The following is a 16,807-nucleotide window of genomic DNA, read 5'->3' as shown; positions in this document are numbered from 1 at the left end:
CATCAAGTTTGTTCTGGAAAATCAGCAAACCTGGATTTTTACCCTCAGCAGTGCTAAAATTGAGTTGTTACTCTCTTGGAAACTAAATATGCAAAATCAGTTTTGCTGTAGCTTTATTAATGACAGGCTGTAAATTAAAGCTCTGCAAGCAGAAAACATATTGGAACAAGTCATGTAGCAGAGTATTAAAAACCAGACAAATGCTGTGTGTGAGGAGAGATGATCAAATCTGTTATTTATAAGCCTTTTTGCCTCGATTCTCCTGGTATTGCTCAACAGGTCCCTCAGTTTTGTGAGTGACAAAACCTTCAGATACCTGAGGGCATCTCAGATGAAGCAGTTGTGGGCATGAGGTTCCTGCTGGAGTTAATTTTGTCCCCCTCTAATTAGATATGTACGATCTGTATGCAATTGTACAAAGGACAGAAATGATGAGTAACTCCCCAACTAAATCCTGCACAATACAAATATAACTTGAACCATTCTGTCATCTTTGTCCCAGAAACCAGGGGAGGTTTTGCTGGCTGAACAGTGTGTGTGAAAGAAAGGAAAAGGAGGATCAGAGGGTGGATCTTTCTGAAGGAAAGAGAGTTGAGGATTGTGTACCTACTGCTTAGGACAGTTACTGGGTTTAAAGGGATAATGTGTGGCTGAAATGGGAAAATTCCAAGGGGAGGAAGCTCTTTTTCTTGTGTCATTTACTCAAATTATCTCCCTGTCTGCAGTAACACTTAATACTCTGTATTACAAACTCTAGAACCCTGACACTGCCAGTCCCCCTTCAAACCAACCCCAGACTTCACACTCTTACCTTTTAGCTCAGATTTCACTGGGGGATACAAGGAATTTGCTTTTAGGTAGGGTTTTACTGCTGCAGCACCAAAGAACACTGCGTGTGTGTTTTCATCTTCTGCAGTGCATTTAAGGCAGGTTTGGTCCTGGGACTGTTAAAATCTTTGTTGATGTCCAGAATTCCGTGGCACTTGAGGGAAGCCCGAGCTTCTGGGCTACTCTGTTTGCCTCTAAAGAGGGACACTTAATTTTCCAGGTTAAATGGGATTGATGTGATGAGAATGGGACACAATCAGACCTAGACCAGGTATCCAGAATGTCAGATGGCTCTTTATTTAACACATGATGCCTGGAAAGCAAATAATTTAAGACTTAGAATGCATTTAGGTTTCCTCTTCCCCACGCAAAGCATCCTTCCTCAGGGGTTGCTAGGGATGCATTGCCTGTGCAGGTGATGTTATCCAGGCTCGGGGTAACCGCTGCTCCCAGGCTTTTTTTGGTAATCCTAAGCCCTGAGTGAAGAGGAGTTCTCACCCTGATTGAAAGGGAATTGATGCAACACTGTGTGTGACACATCCTCAGTGGGAGGCCACTCTCCTTTTCCTCTTCCCCACCTGAAAATAGATTCAAGCTTCAGAGGCTGGAATCTCTCAGCAGCTGAATTTTGTGATGTTCAGAAAAAAACCCTCTGGTGGCTTTCACATCCAGCAGCTGGCTGGCGTTAAAAAATGCTGGATTTGCTGTTGGTTACTTTATTTTTTTTGTTTAAAAGCAGAACAGTTCTGGTTGGAGGGAGGGAAGCCTGTGGAAAAAATAGTCATTATTATTCTCTAATACTGCAGCAGCTTCAAAGAACAGGCTCGAGGAGGAGTTGTGACTTTACCTGCTCGTTCCTAGCTGTAGATAAATGTTGTGGTTCCCCAACTGTGGGAGGTTCACCCTCCTTTCTGAGGTTATTCAAGCTGGGCACCAGGGCTGGATTTCTGCCACTCAGGCCTCTTATGTTTATGATATTAATAAACTGGTGTCAAATGTCCTGGGAACGGGTGATGCAGGTTGAAAGACCTTTGTTTCAGCCAACAATAGACCTGAATTAGTGCGACTAGGAAAAGCAAATAGGCACTTCCTGTCGTATTTTAAGGAATATTTGGGGTTGGGAAGCAAGAGATGTGAACTAAATGCTCATCATTTGCTTTTTGTCCCTGGTAAACCCCCCCCCGCATGTTTGTGCATCTCTATTAGTCTTCCTAAACATGTTTGCAGTTTGGAAATCATCCTTTCCAGGCTGATCCAGTGTGTTACATTTTTTACATCACCTGATGCTGGAGCCAAGTTGAGCCTGACTGGTTAAATAAGCAGTGCCTGGGTGTGGGCAGCCCAGTCAGCAGGAGTTTCTTGGGCTGTTTGTACCTGCTCTGTTGTAAGTGTATTTATTTTCCTGCTTCTCTGAACGTGCTCAGACTTCCTGCACCGTCCTCTCTTCTCCCAGCTAGATCACGTCCAGCTTTAGGGCAAGGCAGGTACTGGGAACTCTGGTTTGCAACTTCTTGTGAACTAAATTCATTCCATTTATTGTCTAGTGGAAGAAGGGAATTTGCCTGCTGGTTTCCTGTGCATGTGTTCTGAAAGGAACTGCAGTAATGTCTTGTCTTAAGGTTTAAAAATAGAAAGTAATTAATCAGGGTGAGGAGGGTTAATGGTTTCTATCCAGAAACCAAACAGCTTTGCATTTGTTTGTGTAGAGAGAACATTCTTCTGTCTGCTGCTGTTATGAGTTTAACATGAGGGGATTTTTCACAGTAATTTTGGAAACACTTATTAATGAGTTACTCGGGGTTAAAAACCCCAAAACTATATCATTGTCCCATCAGATGAAGTGGTTTCAAGGGGCCAGCTCAGGGCTGTTCCCATCTAACCCATCCTGGCCCTGTGAGGTTTTTCTGTAGGTCTACAATAAAGTTGGCATTAAAGGAGTTCCAGGATGCAGTGCCAGGCACGGTGAGCAGGAATAAACCCTGCGGTGGGGTCCAGCCCCGTGGTCACAGTATCGGTGGTACAGGTGGATCAGAGTCAAAAATCAAATCAATTTAAGATGTGCAAGTTCCTTCTCCAAGCTCCCACTGCTTTTCAGTGTGAATGCTTCCTCTGCACAGAGCAGTTTTCTGTCTCTCCCAGTGGTGGGAAGCACAGAGCAGTTCACATCAGTGCCTGACATCTGTTTGCAGAGGGCTGGGACTCGCTGCTCTTTGTCATCTCTGTTTTCCTCTGCCACCACAGGTGTCTCACTGTGGTGTGTGCTGGAGCCTGAGCTTCCTACGATAGAGGAGGCAGGAAGCCAGTGGTCTGTGGTTTAAATCCATTTCCTTTCTGTTCAGCAGAGCCCGATTGTGACCTTGTTTAGGGAACTGCTGTGAGTGGGAGCTGGTGGAGCCCCACCATAGGGACAGAAATGCTCACTGGCTTTCTGGTTGTGGGCTCAGCATCCCTTCTGCAAATCCAGCTGTGCTGGCTGCAGATGTGCTTGCTCCTGAGCATTGTTCCTTGCTCATCTAATGCCTTCAGTTCAGCCCTGGTAAGCTCTGGTAACTGAGCAAAAACCCAAATTTGCTTGACAGGACTCAAGTGTGTTGAGGATCAGTCACAGCAGTTTGAGGTGGTAGCAGTGTCAAAAGAGCGTTCCCTCTAGTGATTTCTGCTACTTCTGAGCATTGCTGTTCTTGCAGACTTATTTATTGGTCCAGAAATGGACCGTGGGGGAAAATCATGATGAATTTGGTGGTGGGAACATGACCTGAGTGGAGATGAGTGGAGCAGTTGTTTGCCAAGCAGGAGTCACAGTGTTCAGTGTGCTGCTCCCTGTTACAATTTAGATTGCAATATTGAACTCAGATTGTGCTTTCTATGAATTGTTTATATGTTAAATACATGTTCTGGGTGTCTGTTTTATATGTTTATACGCTCTCTGTTTAAATGAGGAAGCTGCTTTGATAACACAGTTAACTTGAGATCCCGTAAAGATTTCTGGGTGCTGGAGGAGCTGCTGTTCCCCATGAGAGACTTTCACAGATGGGGATTCTGTTCCCTGCTTAAAATACTTTGTATTTGTTACTATCCCAACCTCCACAGGTTTTGAGAGTCACTTCTGTGCTAATCCTGTTCTGTGCAGTTCCACCCTCTCGCCGTGGCTTTGCAGGCAGGAGCAGCTTTGCTGCGCAGGGCAGGTGGATTTGGGGTTGGATCCTGCTCTGAGCATTGAGCCCAGTAAAGCTATTTAGGAGCATTACCAGCCTTATTACATAAAACTGATGGCAACAAGGGTTTAAGGCTGGTGTTGCTGTGTTAGTGCAGTGGGAGGGGATGGAAGTTTGCTCTTGTTTTCCAGGAAGTCACGAGGCTTTAACAAAAAGTGATTTGCGTGAATTTGCAGACCCACTAAATAACATTGTTTTGAACTTTAGTATTAAGTTGCATTATCTCTAAACCATCTAAGAATGTGTTGTAAATGCGTCTGTAAGTTCTAAGCCATCCTAATACTCGTAAATCCTATGGAATAGTTGTCTTGGAGCGCTGGTTCTTTCCCTTGGCTCCAGTTTTTCCTTCCATGACAAAAAAAGTAACTGAATTCCAGCTCCTGCTTCTGAAGGGCTGTTGATAACAGGGTGTTCTTGCTGTCATTGCCAACACATGGATGTGACAGCACAAAGAGAAGGATGTGGCACTTGAAGATGCCCTGAGCCTTGCTTGGCCATGGAGGAGGAGAGCCCTGCTTACCTGGGAGCAAGGAAGGCAGGGGGCATGTTAATGTGGCCTGGGAGGTGACAGGAAAAGCTTAATTTAGAACTGTCCAACTTTTATTTTGGGGAGCTAAATAAAAAGTTAAAAATAAAAGGTGTAATAACAATAATGATAAGTAAATCACTGGGGCTTTCAAGTGGAACTAGAACTTGTCCAGTGATATCTTTTCTCAAAGATTGGAAATAGAGGGGGTTGGGCCTGCTTGGCAGTGTTTGTATTTGGTTATTTGGGTGAGTAGCTGATGCAGTGAATGGCAGGTGGGAAGTGCTCTGTGTATTCCATGTATGTCACACCTGGATAGGGATGTAACCAGGGCTGGGAGAGTCCCAACCCTGGAGTGCATCTTCACCAATCTTCCTCCATCTCCGTAGATGTCCCCGAGAGGCAGAGGCCAGCAGGGCCAGCCTCATTGCTGGCTGCTGGAGCTGGAGCCTGTGCTCCCCTGTGTTTGTGCTCTGCCCCTGGCAGGGCCAGCAGCTCTGAGCACACACTTGGCCAGCACACAAATTCCCCTCCCTGGGAAGGAGGGCAAGCTCTGCAGCACAATTCCAGGGCTGGGACCTGGGAGAGAACAAGTAGCCAGCTGGCTCTGGCAAAGCCTCCGAGCACAGGAGGGAGGATTTTTGCCCCAGGGGTAAAAGAACCCCTTTCTTTCTTCTGTATTTCTGTGTTATTTCTTCCCGTCCCCATATTTGTGAGGGAATCAATGTATTTTTAATGCCCTGCCTGGTGGAGAAGAAATCTATTTAAAGGCCTTCTGGAACGACTGTTGAGCAGTGGATTGAACAGTAGGAATGCCTTATCCCAGCTGCCTTTGGAATTGTTGCCTAGTCACTTCGGAGAGCTGGAATGAATGCAGGGAGTCGCTCTTGCAAGTGAATGAAGAGAAGGGAAATGAAGTCAACAGTAAAACCGGTCATGGTAACTTTGAGGCACACAATCCTCGTGTTCCCTTCCCCCTCTCCACATCCATAAATTAGGGATGAGGCTGGAATGCAGAGGGTGCTTTCTTTTGTGCCATCAGCACTGAGCAGTGACTGCCATTTGGCTCTCCTGGTGGTACCCTGGGCTGGGAGCTCCTCTCTGCACCAGACATGTGTGGTCACTCTTCCTTTATCTTATTTGAACAGCCTTCCTGTTCACTTGGAGATTAACACTTCCCTGTCTACCTACAGAGATTAATACACAATATATATCAGGGCTCCTGATAAATGTAGTAAATCCAAATCCCAAACAATGGGGGTGCTGGTGGGATGACTCAGTGCATTGTGTAGCTGCTTGAAATATTTGAAACCTTGGAAAAGCTTTTGTTTTCTCTCCAGCGTTTCTCATTGTATTTTTTTTCCCCCCCCAACAATGAAGGATGTGGCTCCAAAACAAAATCACTACTGGAAACAAGAAAGTCCAGTCAAAAGTCACAATTTTCTGTCATTTAGCTGGAACTTGACCTGGAGTTTTTGGAAGCTGCATCTCTTCAGTAGCCTGAAGCAGGGAGGTTTTGCTTCACCCTGGATTGGGAAGGACCAAACAACCCACAAGTGATTTCCAGGCACTTAAGGTGTGGAATTCTCCTGGAGAGATCTCTTGTTGTCTGTGGAGACAACCTAGGAAGAATAGCTCAGCTATGCTCAGCAATTGTGCTTTGAATTCATCCATTCCTGTGCTGCTTCCTCAGCTTGAGGCTTTTGGAGCTTCCTTGGATTTTAGCAGTCATCCTAAAAGTGGGTTTCTTGATGTTTCCCGATGGATACAGTTTCTGAAGTGTCCTTGGAATGATCAGTCGGTGTTTAGTTGGATCAAAAGAGCTGCTTCTACCCTTAAAGCTGGGAAACTGAGGAAGTGGGCTCTGCATCAGGCCAGAAAATTGTGTTTTCAGGACACAGTTACCGCCCTAACTGAGTAACTTCTCTACATTATGGATGAGGTTGGAGTTGCTCCTTTGGAAAATTCCAGGAATGGTATTTTGAGCCACTGTGAAAGTGCATAAACAATGAAAGAAGTTACTAAAACGCTTTTTAAATACCTCAATTCCTTGTTCAGTCCTTGGAAACATCAGGAGTTTGCTCCACTTGTGTAAACACGGCTGATTTACTTGCTCTCTGCTTAGGCAGCAGCTCAACATGAGTCCCAAAACTTGCACAGAAACCTTTTGGGTCTGGTGGAATAAAGACTCTCTTTGTTCCTGCCATGATTGACTCGCTGCTGCAGAGTAGGTGACATGTTTTGCCTACCAAGCATGTTTTATAAGCAGAGTTTATATAAAGTTCATGGTACATTAAAATAGATAGCCCTCTTCTCTGCTAATAAAATCCCTTTTATTCTATTATTGGCAACAAATTGAATGCAGGATTGCTTTTCAGGTTTGTGATGGGCCTTCTGGAACGAAGTCATTGGATTAGAGGATTGTTTGGATTGATGGAGCTGCTTTCTCCCCTCCTGCCATGGAACAAAACCTGGGGATCAGGGGCTTGGCTGTAGGGTTGCATTTCCTTGAGGTCAGGGTACAACTGTGTGGCAGCTCCGTGTTTTCAGAGTGTTTTGCTCAACCTGCTGTGAAACATTTTCCCTCGTAAATGGATTTCAGGTTGTGCAGGTGATTCCCACCCCGCCACCCGTCTGCTTTCAGGTCACTGAAAGCCATTATTTGGAAGTATTTAGTAGTCTCAGAAGTGTTTCTGCAGCAGTAAGTGCTTTAAAGGGATATTCAGGTGGGACTAAAGGCCAAATGTGTAGATCTGTCCCTGAATTTTCTTTATCTCCAATACTGCTGCTGGGGTGTGTGGGGGGAAGGGTGTGTAAATGAGTGCCCCGCGTGTCCAGAGGCCGTGGGCTGGTGACAGTGGAGCACTACAGATCTGCCTCTCCCTTAAATATCCCTCCCTTGCTCACCAGCAGTGCCTTGATGTCCTGCTCTGCCCTTGGCCAAAGTGTGGAAGTGTGATATTCCAAAGGGGAATTACTGGGTTTGGATGGTTTGGTTGTTGTTGTGCTCTCCAGGGGTGATTTTCTGTGTGAGAGCAGCATCTCAGCCCTGCTTTGGGGATGCTCTCACAGAAATCCTGTGTTCTGCCCCTTCCCCAGGACAGTTTGGGTTGTCCTTGGAAAGGGAACAGTCCAAGATCACTCACCTGGCATTTACTGATTTATCTTTAGTTTAAAAACTAATTAATATTTTTCCAGTGCAGTTGCTGCTAAGGAATGTGTTTTGTTTGTAATTTAAAACTGATCCAAGTACCTGAAATGATCTGCAGGGTGTCCATCAGGCACTGGGGAGTTTTCAGGACCTTGGCACCACTGGCTGAGCCTGTTGGACTCTTTGGAGGTGTGGGATGTTGGTGCTGGAAGCTCATTTGTGCAGTGGAGGCTGTGACAAAGCAGGACCGGTATCAGCTTGGAGATCACTGGGGATGATCCTGAAAGTGAAAATAAATGTAAAAGGCATTAATGGCTGGGTTAACTACAAATAACTGCCATCTATGAGACTTGCATTATTAGGAAATACAGAACATATGTGATCACAATTAAGAAAATGGAGATTTCACCCTTAATTTAAGGCTTGTCTGGCTGTTGTTGCTGCCCTGTTGTAACCATAAGGCTTTTGACCTTGTGAAACTTTTCCATGGCTTTCAGCAGATAAATACAAGGATGAATTTATCCATCTATTCCTAGATGGATAGATAAGATTTTTAAGGCAATTTTTCCTTTGCTCTTTTTTTCCCCCCATGGACACACTGGATGTGCTGTATCATCTTATCACTTTACCAAGACTGCCATAGCTGGTTTCACAATGGTAATTGTGAGTTGCCTTGTTTTTCTCCAGTTAACTGATAACTTCCCTCAGGTCTCTCCCCATCAGTGATGTGGTTTGCACAGCCAAGATGACTATCAGTTTGATACCAGGGATTGCTATTCTTCTCTGTGTATATTCACTGTTTAATTTTAGCACTTACAAAAATACTTGTGGTCATGGAAACCTTCCTCATCCAGAAGAAATACTTAAAGTTTTTTAAGAGACTGATGAGTATGTTTCCTGATTTTCTGTAGCTGCTTGTTCCTTGCATTCCTCAGACACTGATGCCTGAACTTCTCTACCCTGATACCTCTTGCCCTTAAGTTGTCAAATGTGTACAAAATCCTAAAATAATATATATAACAAGATATAAAACCTTTAAAAACCAAGTAATGCAGAGCACTGAGCCTCTGACTCTGGCATGGTGAACTCTTAACAGCTTTTCAAATGTATAAAGCTTTAAGTTGTATTTTAAAAAAAGTTAGTTGCATCTTATAATACAAATATTTAAATCAAGGTATGGATTTCCTTTTACACTTATCACAGTTTTGTGGGTCACTTGGTAATGAGAAGAATTCTGAACTTGTGGGGGTTTCTCTCTGTTTTTCTGCAGCTGATATAATTTCTACAGTAGAATTTAACCATTCTGGAGAGTTGTTAGCCACAGGAGACAAGGGAGGGAGAGTTGTCATCTTCCAGCAGGAGCAGGAGGTGAGTCTGTCTAATTACACCATATTAAATGTTCTGTTCTTACCCATTCCCCTTTTTAAAGAAAAGGAGCGTGTTTTTATAAAAAACTTAACACAAAGTGCGTGTCTGTGTTAGAAGTGATGAAAATAATAACATTAAAGAGGAAAGAAATTAATGAGAACTTTGTGACACTGATAGAAATTACCTGATGCACTCTTAATGTGGTCCAAAGGATGTTTGAAGTGCAAACCTGAAAGTGGGGGGAGGGCAGGAAAAGGCCTCGAGGGAGCTGAAGTTGGTTCTTACAATGACTCTGCCTGGCTGGGAGGATGATTTCAGATTTCATTGGAGCTGGGGAAATTAAAAGTTGCCCTTAAGCAAGCGAGCGGCTGTGGCCTCAGATGTCCTTTTCCATTCCTGTATCAGTCAGGTAAAATCACACAAGCATAACAGCAAAGGGATCTTCTCATTTTACCCTTGTTCCTTTGGTCTTTGGGCTCTAATCCCGTGTTGTTGGATTGCAATATCGAACACAGATTGTGGAAGTTGTTTTGGTTAGAATGTATTGCAAGGGAGAGGATAATCCAGGATATTCCGGGGAGATGTCACCTCCCTGCCCACAAATGTCAGGCTGTTGCTTTTCCTTCGGTGTTCCCTTCAGTTTCGAATCCGAAAATCCCAGACGGCAGGAATTCCCAGAGCAAGTAGTTGTTCTGTGCTGGCACGTGGGGAACGCCCCTTGCCGGTGGCAGTAAATCCCCTGGGTCAGTGCTGACATCTAGTGGGGGCTGCCCTGCCTCTGCCCAGCTCCAGCTCCACAGGCATTTGGTGGCTTTCTCTTCTTTTCCTTCTATTTTTTTTTTTTTTAATTATTTTTCAATTCCCGAGTTTTAGCTTCATTCCTTTCGTGTAACTTAACATTCCCTGTTCAAGTGAGCCGTGTTTGAGGGGCTCCTTGGTTTTTGGTGCATCACCCCTGGCTCACATCCAGGCTGGGATCCAGGCAGGTTAAGTTGCCCAGCACTGTTTTTGGCATAATTAGACTGCTGGGCTTTTAGGGAACAGTCAGTGGGATTGCCTGGAGTTAGTTCTGCCTTACACACAACTGTCTGGAGCAACTTTTTTATGTGAAAGTACCTAAACTCTGAGTGTTTAATCTGGATTTATGTGCCCCCTCCCTCTGTGCTGCTGCATTCCAGAGCGTGGCAGGCCACACCTGCAACACTAACACAGCAGAGAGCTGCACAAACCTGTGGGACTTCACCCACTGCCAAAGTGGTGCCACCTCCGGGCTGGAATGTGGCAGGCAGTGACATCAGAGCAGCAGCAGCAGGCAGGAAATGAGTGTGGATCTCACAGAAACCCAGCAGGAATCTGCGTGGGCAGCCTGTCATTACCTAAATTGGATTTTAACATCAGGCACTCTGGGCCAGCACCTCTCCTTGGCTTGGTTTATTTTTTTGCTTTGAGCACCCTGAGATGGTTGAGATTTGGCTTTTCTCCCCAGGATGGATTTCATGTATTATCTGCTCCTGTAGAGTTTTACTAGAATACACACACAGACTATTCAAGCCTCAATCATTATGGCAAGCATGGAATTGAAGGAAAGTTGCCTGAATTTCCTAAGGCATTTCCTACAGCACAATGGATTTCCTTTCCCTGCAGCGACCCAGCTTCACTTGTTACTTCTAACTGAGGCTTGGAACAAAGTCCCTTCCGTTCTCCAGGGGTGGGAAAGCCTGGAAGGGAGAGGTGTGGTACAGAATTCCAGTGCCAAATTTGATTTCTAAGCATTCTGTCCACTTTTTCCCCCCCCCCCCCCCAGCTTATTTTGAAGTGTAAGAATTCCTGACAGCTCTCAGAGTGAGGGGATGAAGCAGCAGAAGGTGATGCAAGGAATGTGACAAATGTGGGCCGTATCTGGTGTGTTTTGCTGAGGTCCTGAGGGATGAAAGGAGCAGAGGACATGAGGCACAGGGCAAGGAAGGAGCAAAGTCCCCAGCCAAGAGCATATATCACAGCAAAGGCATCTGATGGTGCAATCCCTGAAGTGGGTGGGACAGGAAGAAATCAGGGAATTCAGCTTGAAACCATTTCAGGTGCATGTTGGGGGAGCGCTGGGGCAGAACTGGCTCCAGTTTTCTGTCACCCATGGTAGGGAATTGAAGGTTCAGTCCCTGCAGTGCATCTAAACCAGCTTTTGGAGAGGGGAATCCTGCAAATCTGGGTGTTTTTCAGTTTTCCAAACATTTCCACCCTGCAGGGGTGACTCCCATGTCAGAGATGTATTCAGCAGAGGTGTTAAGGGTTTTTTTTTTTTTTTTTCCCCTTCTAGAATGAGGAAGAAAAAAAAAGCTTCTTAAGCAGTTTAGAAGCTCTCAGGGAACGTGGGGATTATAAACCAGAATAGTGGAGCTGCTGGGACAAATTTAGAGGTGACATGTGGGATTTCCATGGTGTGCCTGGAAAGCTGAACGTACTCACTGAGTAGATTTGCCATATGTGTGTCTGGGTAGTAGGGGAAGGAATTATTCTCCTTAAAAAAAAAAAAAAGCAAAGGTGGAAAAATTAAAAATTAAGGATAATGTTTAGGGAAAATAGTTTTTACTTTCAGCTTCTTGGAGTGAATAAATCCAGTTGTACCCCAGCAGCCTTGCAAAGCATATTCTGGTCGTTGCATATGTAACCTGATCATTTAATTCTCTTTTTAGAACAAAACCCAGTCTCACAGTAGGGGAGAATACAATGTTTACAGTACCTTTCAAAGCCATGAACCAGAGTTTGACTACTTGAAAAGTTTAGAAATTGAAGAGAAGATCAACAAAATTAGGTGGTTACCCCAGAAAAATGCTGCTCAGTTTTTATTGTCTACAAATGGTAAGTTGTGACTTGACTTGTCATAGTTGTGTGTTAGTGCTGTTAGGGTTTGGTCTAACCCTCTCCACTTGCAAAAGGCTGGAGTCAAGCTGGGTTTAAATGCAAGTATGTGGGGATGTGGCTCTTCTGGCTTCCCTGAGCACAGGGTGGTGGATTTGGGATTTGGGATTTGGTTGCTTTATAGCCCAGGGGCTTCACCCAGCACTGCTCAGCACCTTTGTGTGTGTGAGTCCCTGTGCCAGAGCTTACATTATTCATAACAATCCCTGTCCTAACTGAAACTTGCTCTAACTTCTTTTATATAAAAGAACAAGCTGTGGAGGAGGTTTTTTAAATGCTTTTTATCTTGCCTTGTTTTCCCCCAAGCAGCATTTTTGTCTTTTTTGGTGCTCGTGGGCGGCCTTGTCTTGTTCGAAGGCATCAGCGGTGACAACTGGTGTCTCTGCCACAGCTCCCATTTTAAAACTGTGGCTCTTTTCCTTTTCAGATAAAACAATAAAATTATGGAAAATCAGTGAAAGGGACAAAAGACCAGAGGGTTATAATTTAAAGGAGGAAGATGGACGGTATAGGGATCCTACTACAGTTACAACACTACGGGTGAGTCGTTCTCTCTGGACCAGCCACGTCCAGGTCATTCCTCTCTCCCTCCCCCAGCACCAACCAGGGAGGAACTGCTCCATCAGATCCCTAACTTTCCTGTGATTCCCCCTCCCCCAGAAATATTTATTTCTGAGGTGCTTTTGAGATATTTCAGCCAGCTGGGTGTGTTGAAGGACGGCGATTTCCAGCGCTGACGTTCGTGGTGCGTTCACCCCTCCAACCTGCCTTGCTGTGTGTGTGTGTTGCAGGTGCCAGTGTTCAGGCCCATGGACCTCATGGTGGAAGCCAGTCCCCGGAGGATATTTGCCAATGCCCACACGTATCACATCAATTCCATCTCCATCAATAGCGATTATGAAACGTATTTGTCTGCGGACGACCTGCGGATCAACCTGTGGCACCTAGAAATCACAGACAGGAGTTTTAGTATCCTTTGGCCATTGTTTTGTTGGGATGGGAACAAGGAGACTTGTTTTTTATTTCATTTCCAGAGAAGTGTTTGTGTAGCAGGTTTTTCTCCATGTTATTTCTCCTTAGTAATTTTAAGGGCTCCTGGAAAGCACAAGGAAATCATGGAGTGGTTTGGCTTGGAAGGGGCCTTAAAGATTATTTAATCACTGCCATGGGCAGGGACACCTTCCACTAGCCCAGGTTGCTCCAGCCTGGCCTTGGACACTTGCAGGGATGGGGCAGCCACAGCTTCTTTGGGCAACCTTTGCTATGTTTTTTATAATTATAACGTAATAGTGGAATTAGAATTTCAGCAAAATTAAATTCTACATGAAAAAACTTGAGTGCTAATCCGTAGCATAGAACTGATTACTGCTGCAGCGGAGCAGAAAAGAAGGAGGTTTTGCTGTTAGAAGAATTAACTTCAGACTGATGGAGAATGTGATGTTACCATTTTGCTTGCCAGGCGTGTCGATTTTAACTTTCACGTGGTTTGTGTCTGGGTCCCTCATTTCAAGTCAATAAATCCCCAATCCCTTGTGCAGAGCAGAGCAGATTCCTTATCAGGGTGCTGCAGACATCGTAGATATCAAGCCTGCCAACATGGAGGAGCTGACAGAGGTGATCACAGCCGCCGAGTTCCACCCCAACAGCTGCAGCACCTTCGTGTACAGCAGCAGTAAAGGCACCATCCGCCTCTGTGACATGAGGGCATCGGCTCTCTGTGACAGACACTCAAAGTGTGAGTTGTCCTCCCTCTTTAGTGCCTCCTGTGCAGTGGGACATCTTGCTGTTGGCTCAAACCAAGATGTTAAACCCTGCAGGGTTGTGTGTTTTTATTGGGTTTCTGTGGTATAAAAAAAAATCTAAATAAATCTTAAATTTAGATTCCTGTTTGGCCAAAGGAGTGAATAAAATGAGTAGCAGCTTCAGCTGGGGAGTCTGTGTAGACACTGCAGACTTCAGAGGCAAATGCCATTTGCTCTGTATTTGATGCTGGAAATCTTGCACAAGTGAGTGAAGATTTCACATATTAGCAAGTAATGCACTTGTTTAGAACCTGACCTTGATATGTGAAATGAATTTCAGAGTGTGGCAACTATATTATAAGGGTTTCTCCCTCCAAGCTGTTTTATATAACACGGAGTAGCCCAGTGTGGAAAGCTTGTTGAGAAAACGTTCATCTAATTTGGGTGTATCTTGAATTGAAGAGACACAGATTTACTCTTGAAATGCCTGTCTCATTTTTTTCCCCAGTGTTTGAAGAACCAGAAGATCCTAGCAACAGATCGTTCTTCTCTGAAATCATCTCTTCCATATCTGATGTCAAATTTAGCCATAGTGGTCGATATATGATGACTAGAGATTATCTGTCAGTGAAGATCTGGGATTTAAATATGGAAAACAGACCTGTGGAAACGTACCAGGTATTGGGTGAAGATCATGGAGGCTGGAAATTAACACCTGGAAAGAGGCTGAGCCTTGCTGGTGGTCTTGGGGGTGGCAAAGTTCCATTTTTGTCTGTAGGTCCAGGCAGAGCATCCATGAGATTTGGGGGTCCCACAGTCCTGCTGAAGGATTTGGGTTCTTGCAGGGCGATTGCAGAGCCCAAACCCACGTTTGGGGCTGACAAAGCCTCCCCCTCACCCAGTGGGAATGTGGAAGGGGCATCTCCAGCCAAGGGGCGTTCAGCTGATTTTATTTCCTGGAGAAGCCGGGAGGTGAAACATTTCCTTGGCGGAGAATGAGCTGCCCCTGCGAAGTGCTGGGCTGTTGGATTTGGGAGAAGGAGCTCTGGGGAGCAGCCCCAGGCACTTCCTTGCCCTTGGAAGGGACCCTGGGCAGTTTTCTCGCAGGTGTGTCAGTGAGAAGTGGCTCAGGTTGTGTCCCCGCTGCCTTCCAGGTGCACGAATACCTCAGGAGTAAACTGTGCTCGCTGTATGAGAACGATTGCATCTTCGACAAGTTCGAGTGCTGCTGGAACGGCTTGGACAGGCAAGTGCAGTTCTTCTCCCTGTGGCACTTCAGGGCTTTCCAAGTTATTCTTAAAACAGGCAACTGGAATCCCGACCTCAGATAGCTGGTTTTATTCGTGGACTGGCCTGGACAACATTTTAGTCCTCCAGTAGATTTTTAACTCTGTAAGAATCTGCCCCAGATCTGGTGGGGAATCCAGGTGTGTTTCCCCTCTAAACTGCCTTGTCAAAACAATATAATATGGATTTATATGTAATGTAAACTATTTTTAATTATATAGAGTTATAGATATTTAATAGAATTTTTAAAATTCTATATAATACATTGTACAGATAGAATAATATTAAAATCAATATAAAGTATAAAATCTCTATAATAAAAATTATATATGATATATATATAAAATATACACAATAATATATGAAAATAAATATATAAAATCTATGTAAGAAATTATATATTAAACATTGCCTGTGGCTGGAGCAGGTGTGGGTGAGGCTGTGCCTCCTTTCCACTTGGGTAATAAGGTGTCATTTGAGTGGGGCAATAAAAGCAGGAATTTCTATATATAAATTAATTATATACTATATAATATATAGTATAATATATAGTGTAATATGTCACAAATTAAAACAATATATAAGTATATAATGTAAGGTATTATAGAATGATATCTAATTGTAATATATTTATTATATATTATGTGATATGTAGAATAATAATAGATGAAATAAATGTAAGATACATCTATTAAATTATATATTAAACATCCCCCGTGGCTGGAGCAGGTGTGGGCCAGGCTGGGTTTGTGACCCTCAGACTCTCTAAAAACCGGAATTCCCGCTGACTTTTCCCGTTCTTCCCCCCCTCTCCCCGCACAGCATTGTCATGACAGGCTCCTACAACAACTTCTTCAGGATGTTCGACAGGAACACGAAGCGGGACATCACCTTGGAGGCCTCCCGGGAGAACAACAAGCCCCGCACGGTGCTGAAGCCGCGCAAGGTCTGCGCCAGCGGCAAGAGGAAGAAGGACGAGATCAGCGTGGACAGCTTGGACTTCAACAAGAAGATCCTGCACACGGCCTGGCACCCCAAGGAGAACATCATCGCCGTAGCCACCACAAACAACTTGTATATATTTCAAGACAAGATGAATTAGGGTCGGCATTCCTAAACTGAAGAGTCACTTCCTGCATAGTTGAAATAGTTGAATTCTAGCATTTGTACCTGTAAGGAAAAGCGAGTGAGGTCCATTATGGCACCCCTTTCCAGTGTTTAAAAACGTGCCATATGACAACACACTTTTATAGCTCCATGGAGAAGGCTCTGTGGCTCTGTTGTCTCCATGCCTGCTAGCCATTTAGGTGAGGATAGGGCACTTTTTAATTTAAATGACTACTTGCACCATCTTGCCTAATGGACTAGACTGGACTGTCTCGACATCGGTTTACTCCACTTTTTATGCCTTCCATTGTGATGACGTCAGACACAGGGAAAGCCTTCAATCATGCTATGGGATTTAATTGTGTAACCTCATTACTGTATCATTCGTGGCCCCCTTTTTTTATTAAATACAGCTCATTCTTGCTGTGGCTTGTAGCATTCCTCCTCCTTCTGGCCTCCTGGACTCCCCCTTCCCCCCTCGTCCCCCTCCACCTCGCCTTGGTGGTGGTGTATAGAAAAAAAAAAAAAAACAAAATAAAGCACATAAAATGGGTCCGTTTGGGGTCAGTGGTAAAGGGGGTCTGTGTTGCAACAAATGTTTTAATAAACAGTTGACTGTAATCACTCCTTGCCATGTCTGGCACCAAAAAAAAAAAAAAAAAAGAGA

General features: G+C 44.5%; 1 protein-coding gene across 1 annotated transcript in view; it reads left to right on the top strand.

Moving 5' to 3' along the window:
* Positions 1 to 16,805, top strand: part of PPP2R2A (protein phosphatase 2 regulatory subunit Balpha) — a 29,793-nt gene extending 12,988 nt beyond the window's left edge. Inside the window, exons 3-10 of the mRNA XM_027908166.1 lie at positions 8,991 to 9,088; positions 11,779 to 11,944; positions 12,432 to 12,544; positions 12,796 to 12,973; positions 13,575 to 13,739; positions 14,255 to 14,424; positions 14,901 to 14,992; positions 15,856 to 16,805. Coding sequence (XP_027763967.1) covers positions 8,991 to 9,088; positions 11,779 to 11,944; positions 12,432 to 12,544; positions 12,796 to 12,973; positions 13,575 to 13,739; positions 14,255 to 14,424; positions 14,901 to 14,992; positions 15,856 to 16,135 — 1,262 coding nt within the window. The 3' untranslated portion in view covers positions 16,136 to 16,805. The remainder of the gene's footprint in view (positions 1 to 8,990; positions 9,089 to 11,778; positions 11,945 to 12,431; positions 12,545 to 12,795; positions 12,974 to 13,574; positions 13,740 to 14,254; positions 14,425 to 14,900; positions 14,993 to 15,855) is intronic.
* Positions 16,806 to 16,807: the final 2 nt, after the last annotated feature.

Source organism: Empidonax traillii, unplaced genomic scaffold (assembly GCF_003031625.1).
Source record: "Empidonax traillii isolate 1590-97213 ecotype Southwest subspecies unplaced genomic scaffold, ASM303162v1 scaffold1636:size80652, whole genome shotgun sequence".
NCBI lineage: Eukaryota > Metazoa > Chordata > Aves > Passeriformes > Tyrannidae > Empidonax > Empidonax traillii.
Note: the sequence above shows the minus strand (reverse complement) of the source record. Positions and strands in the feature narration are given on the sequence as shown.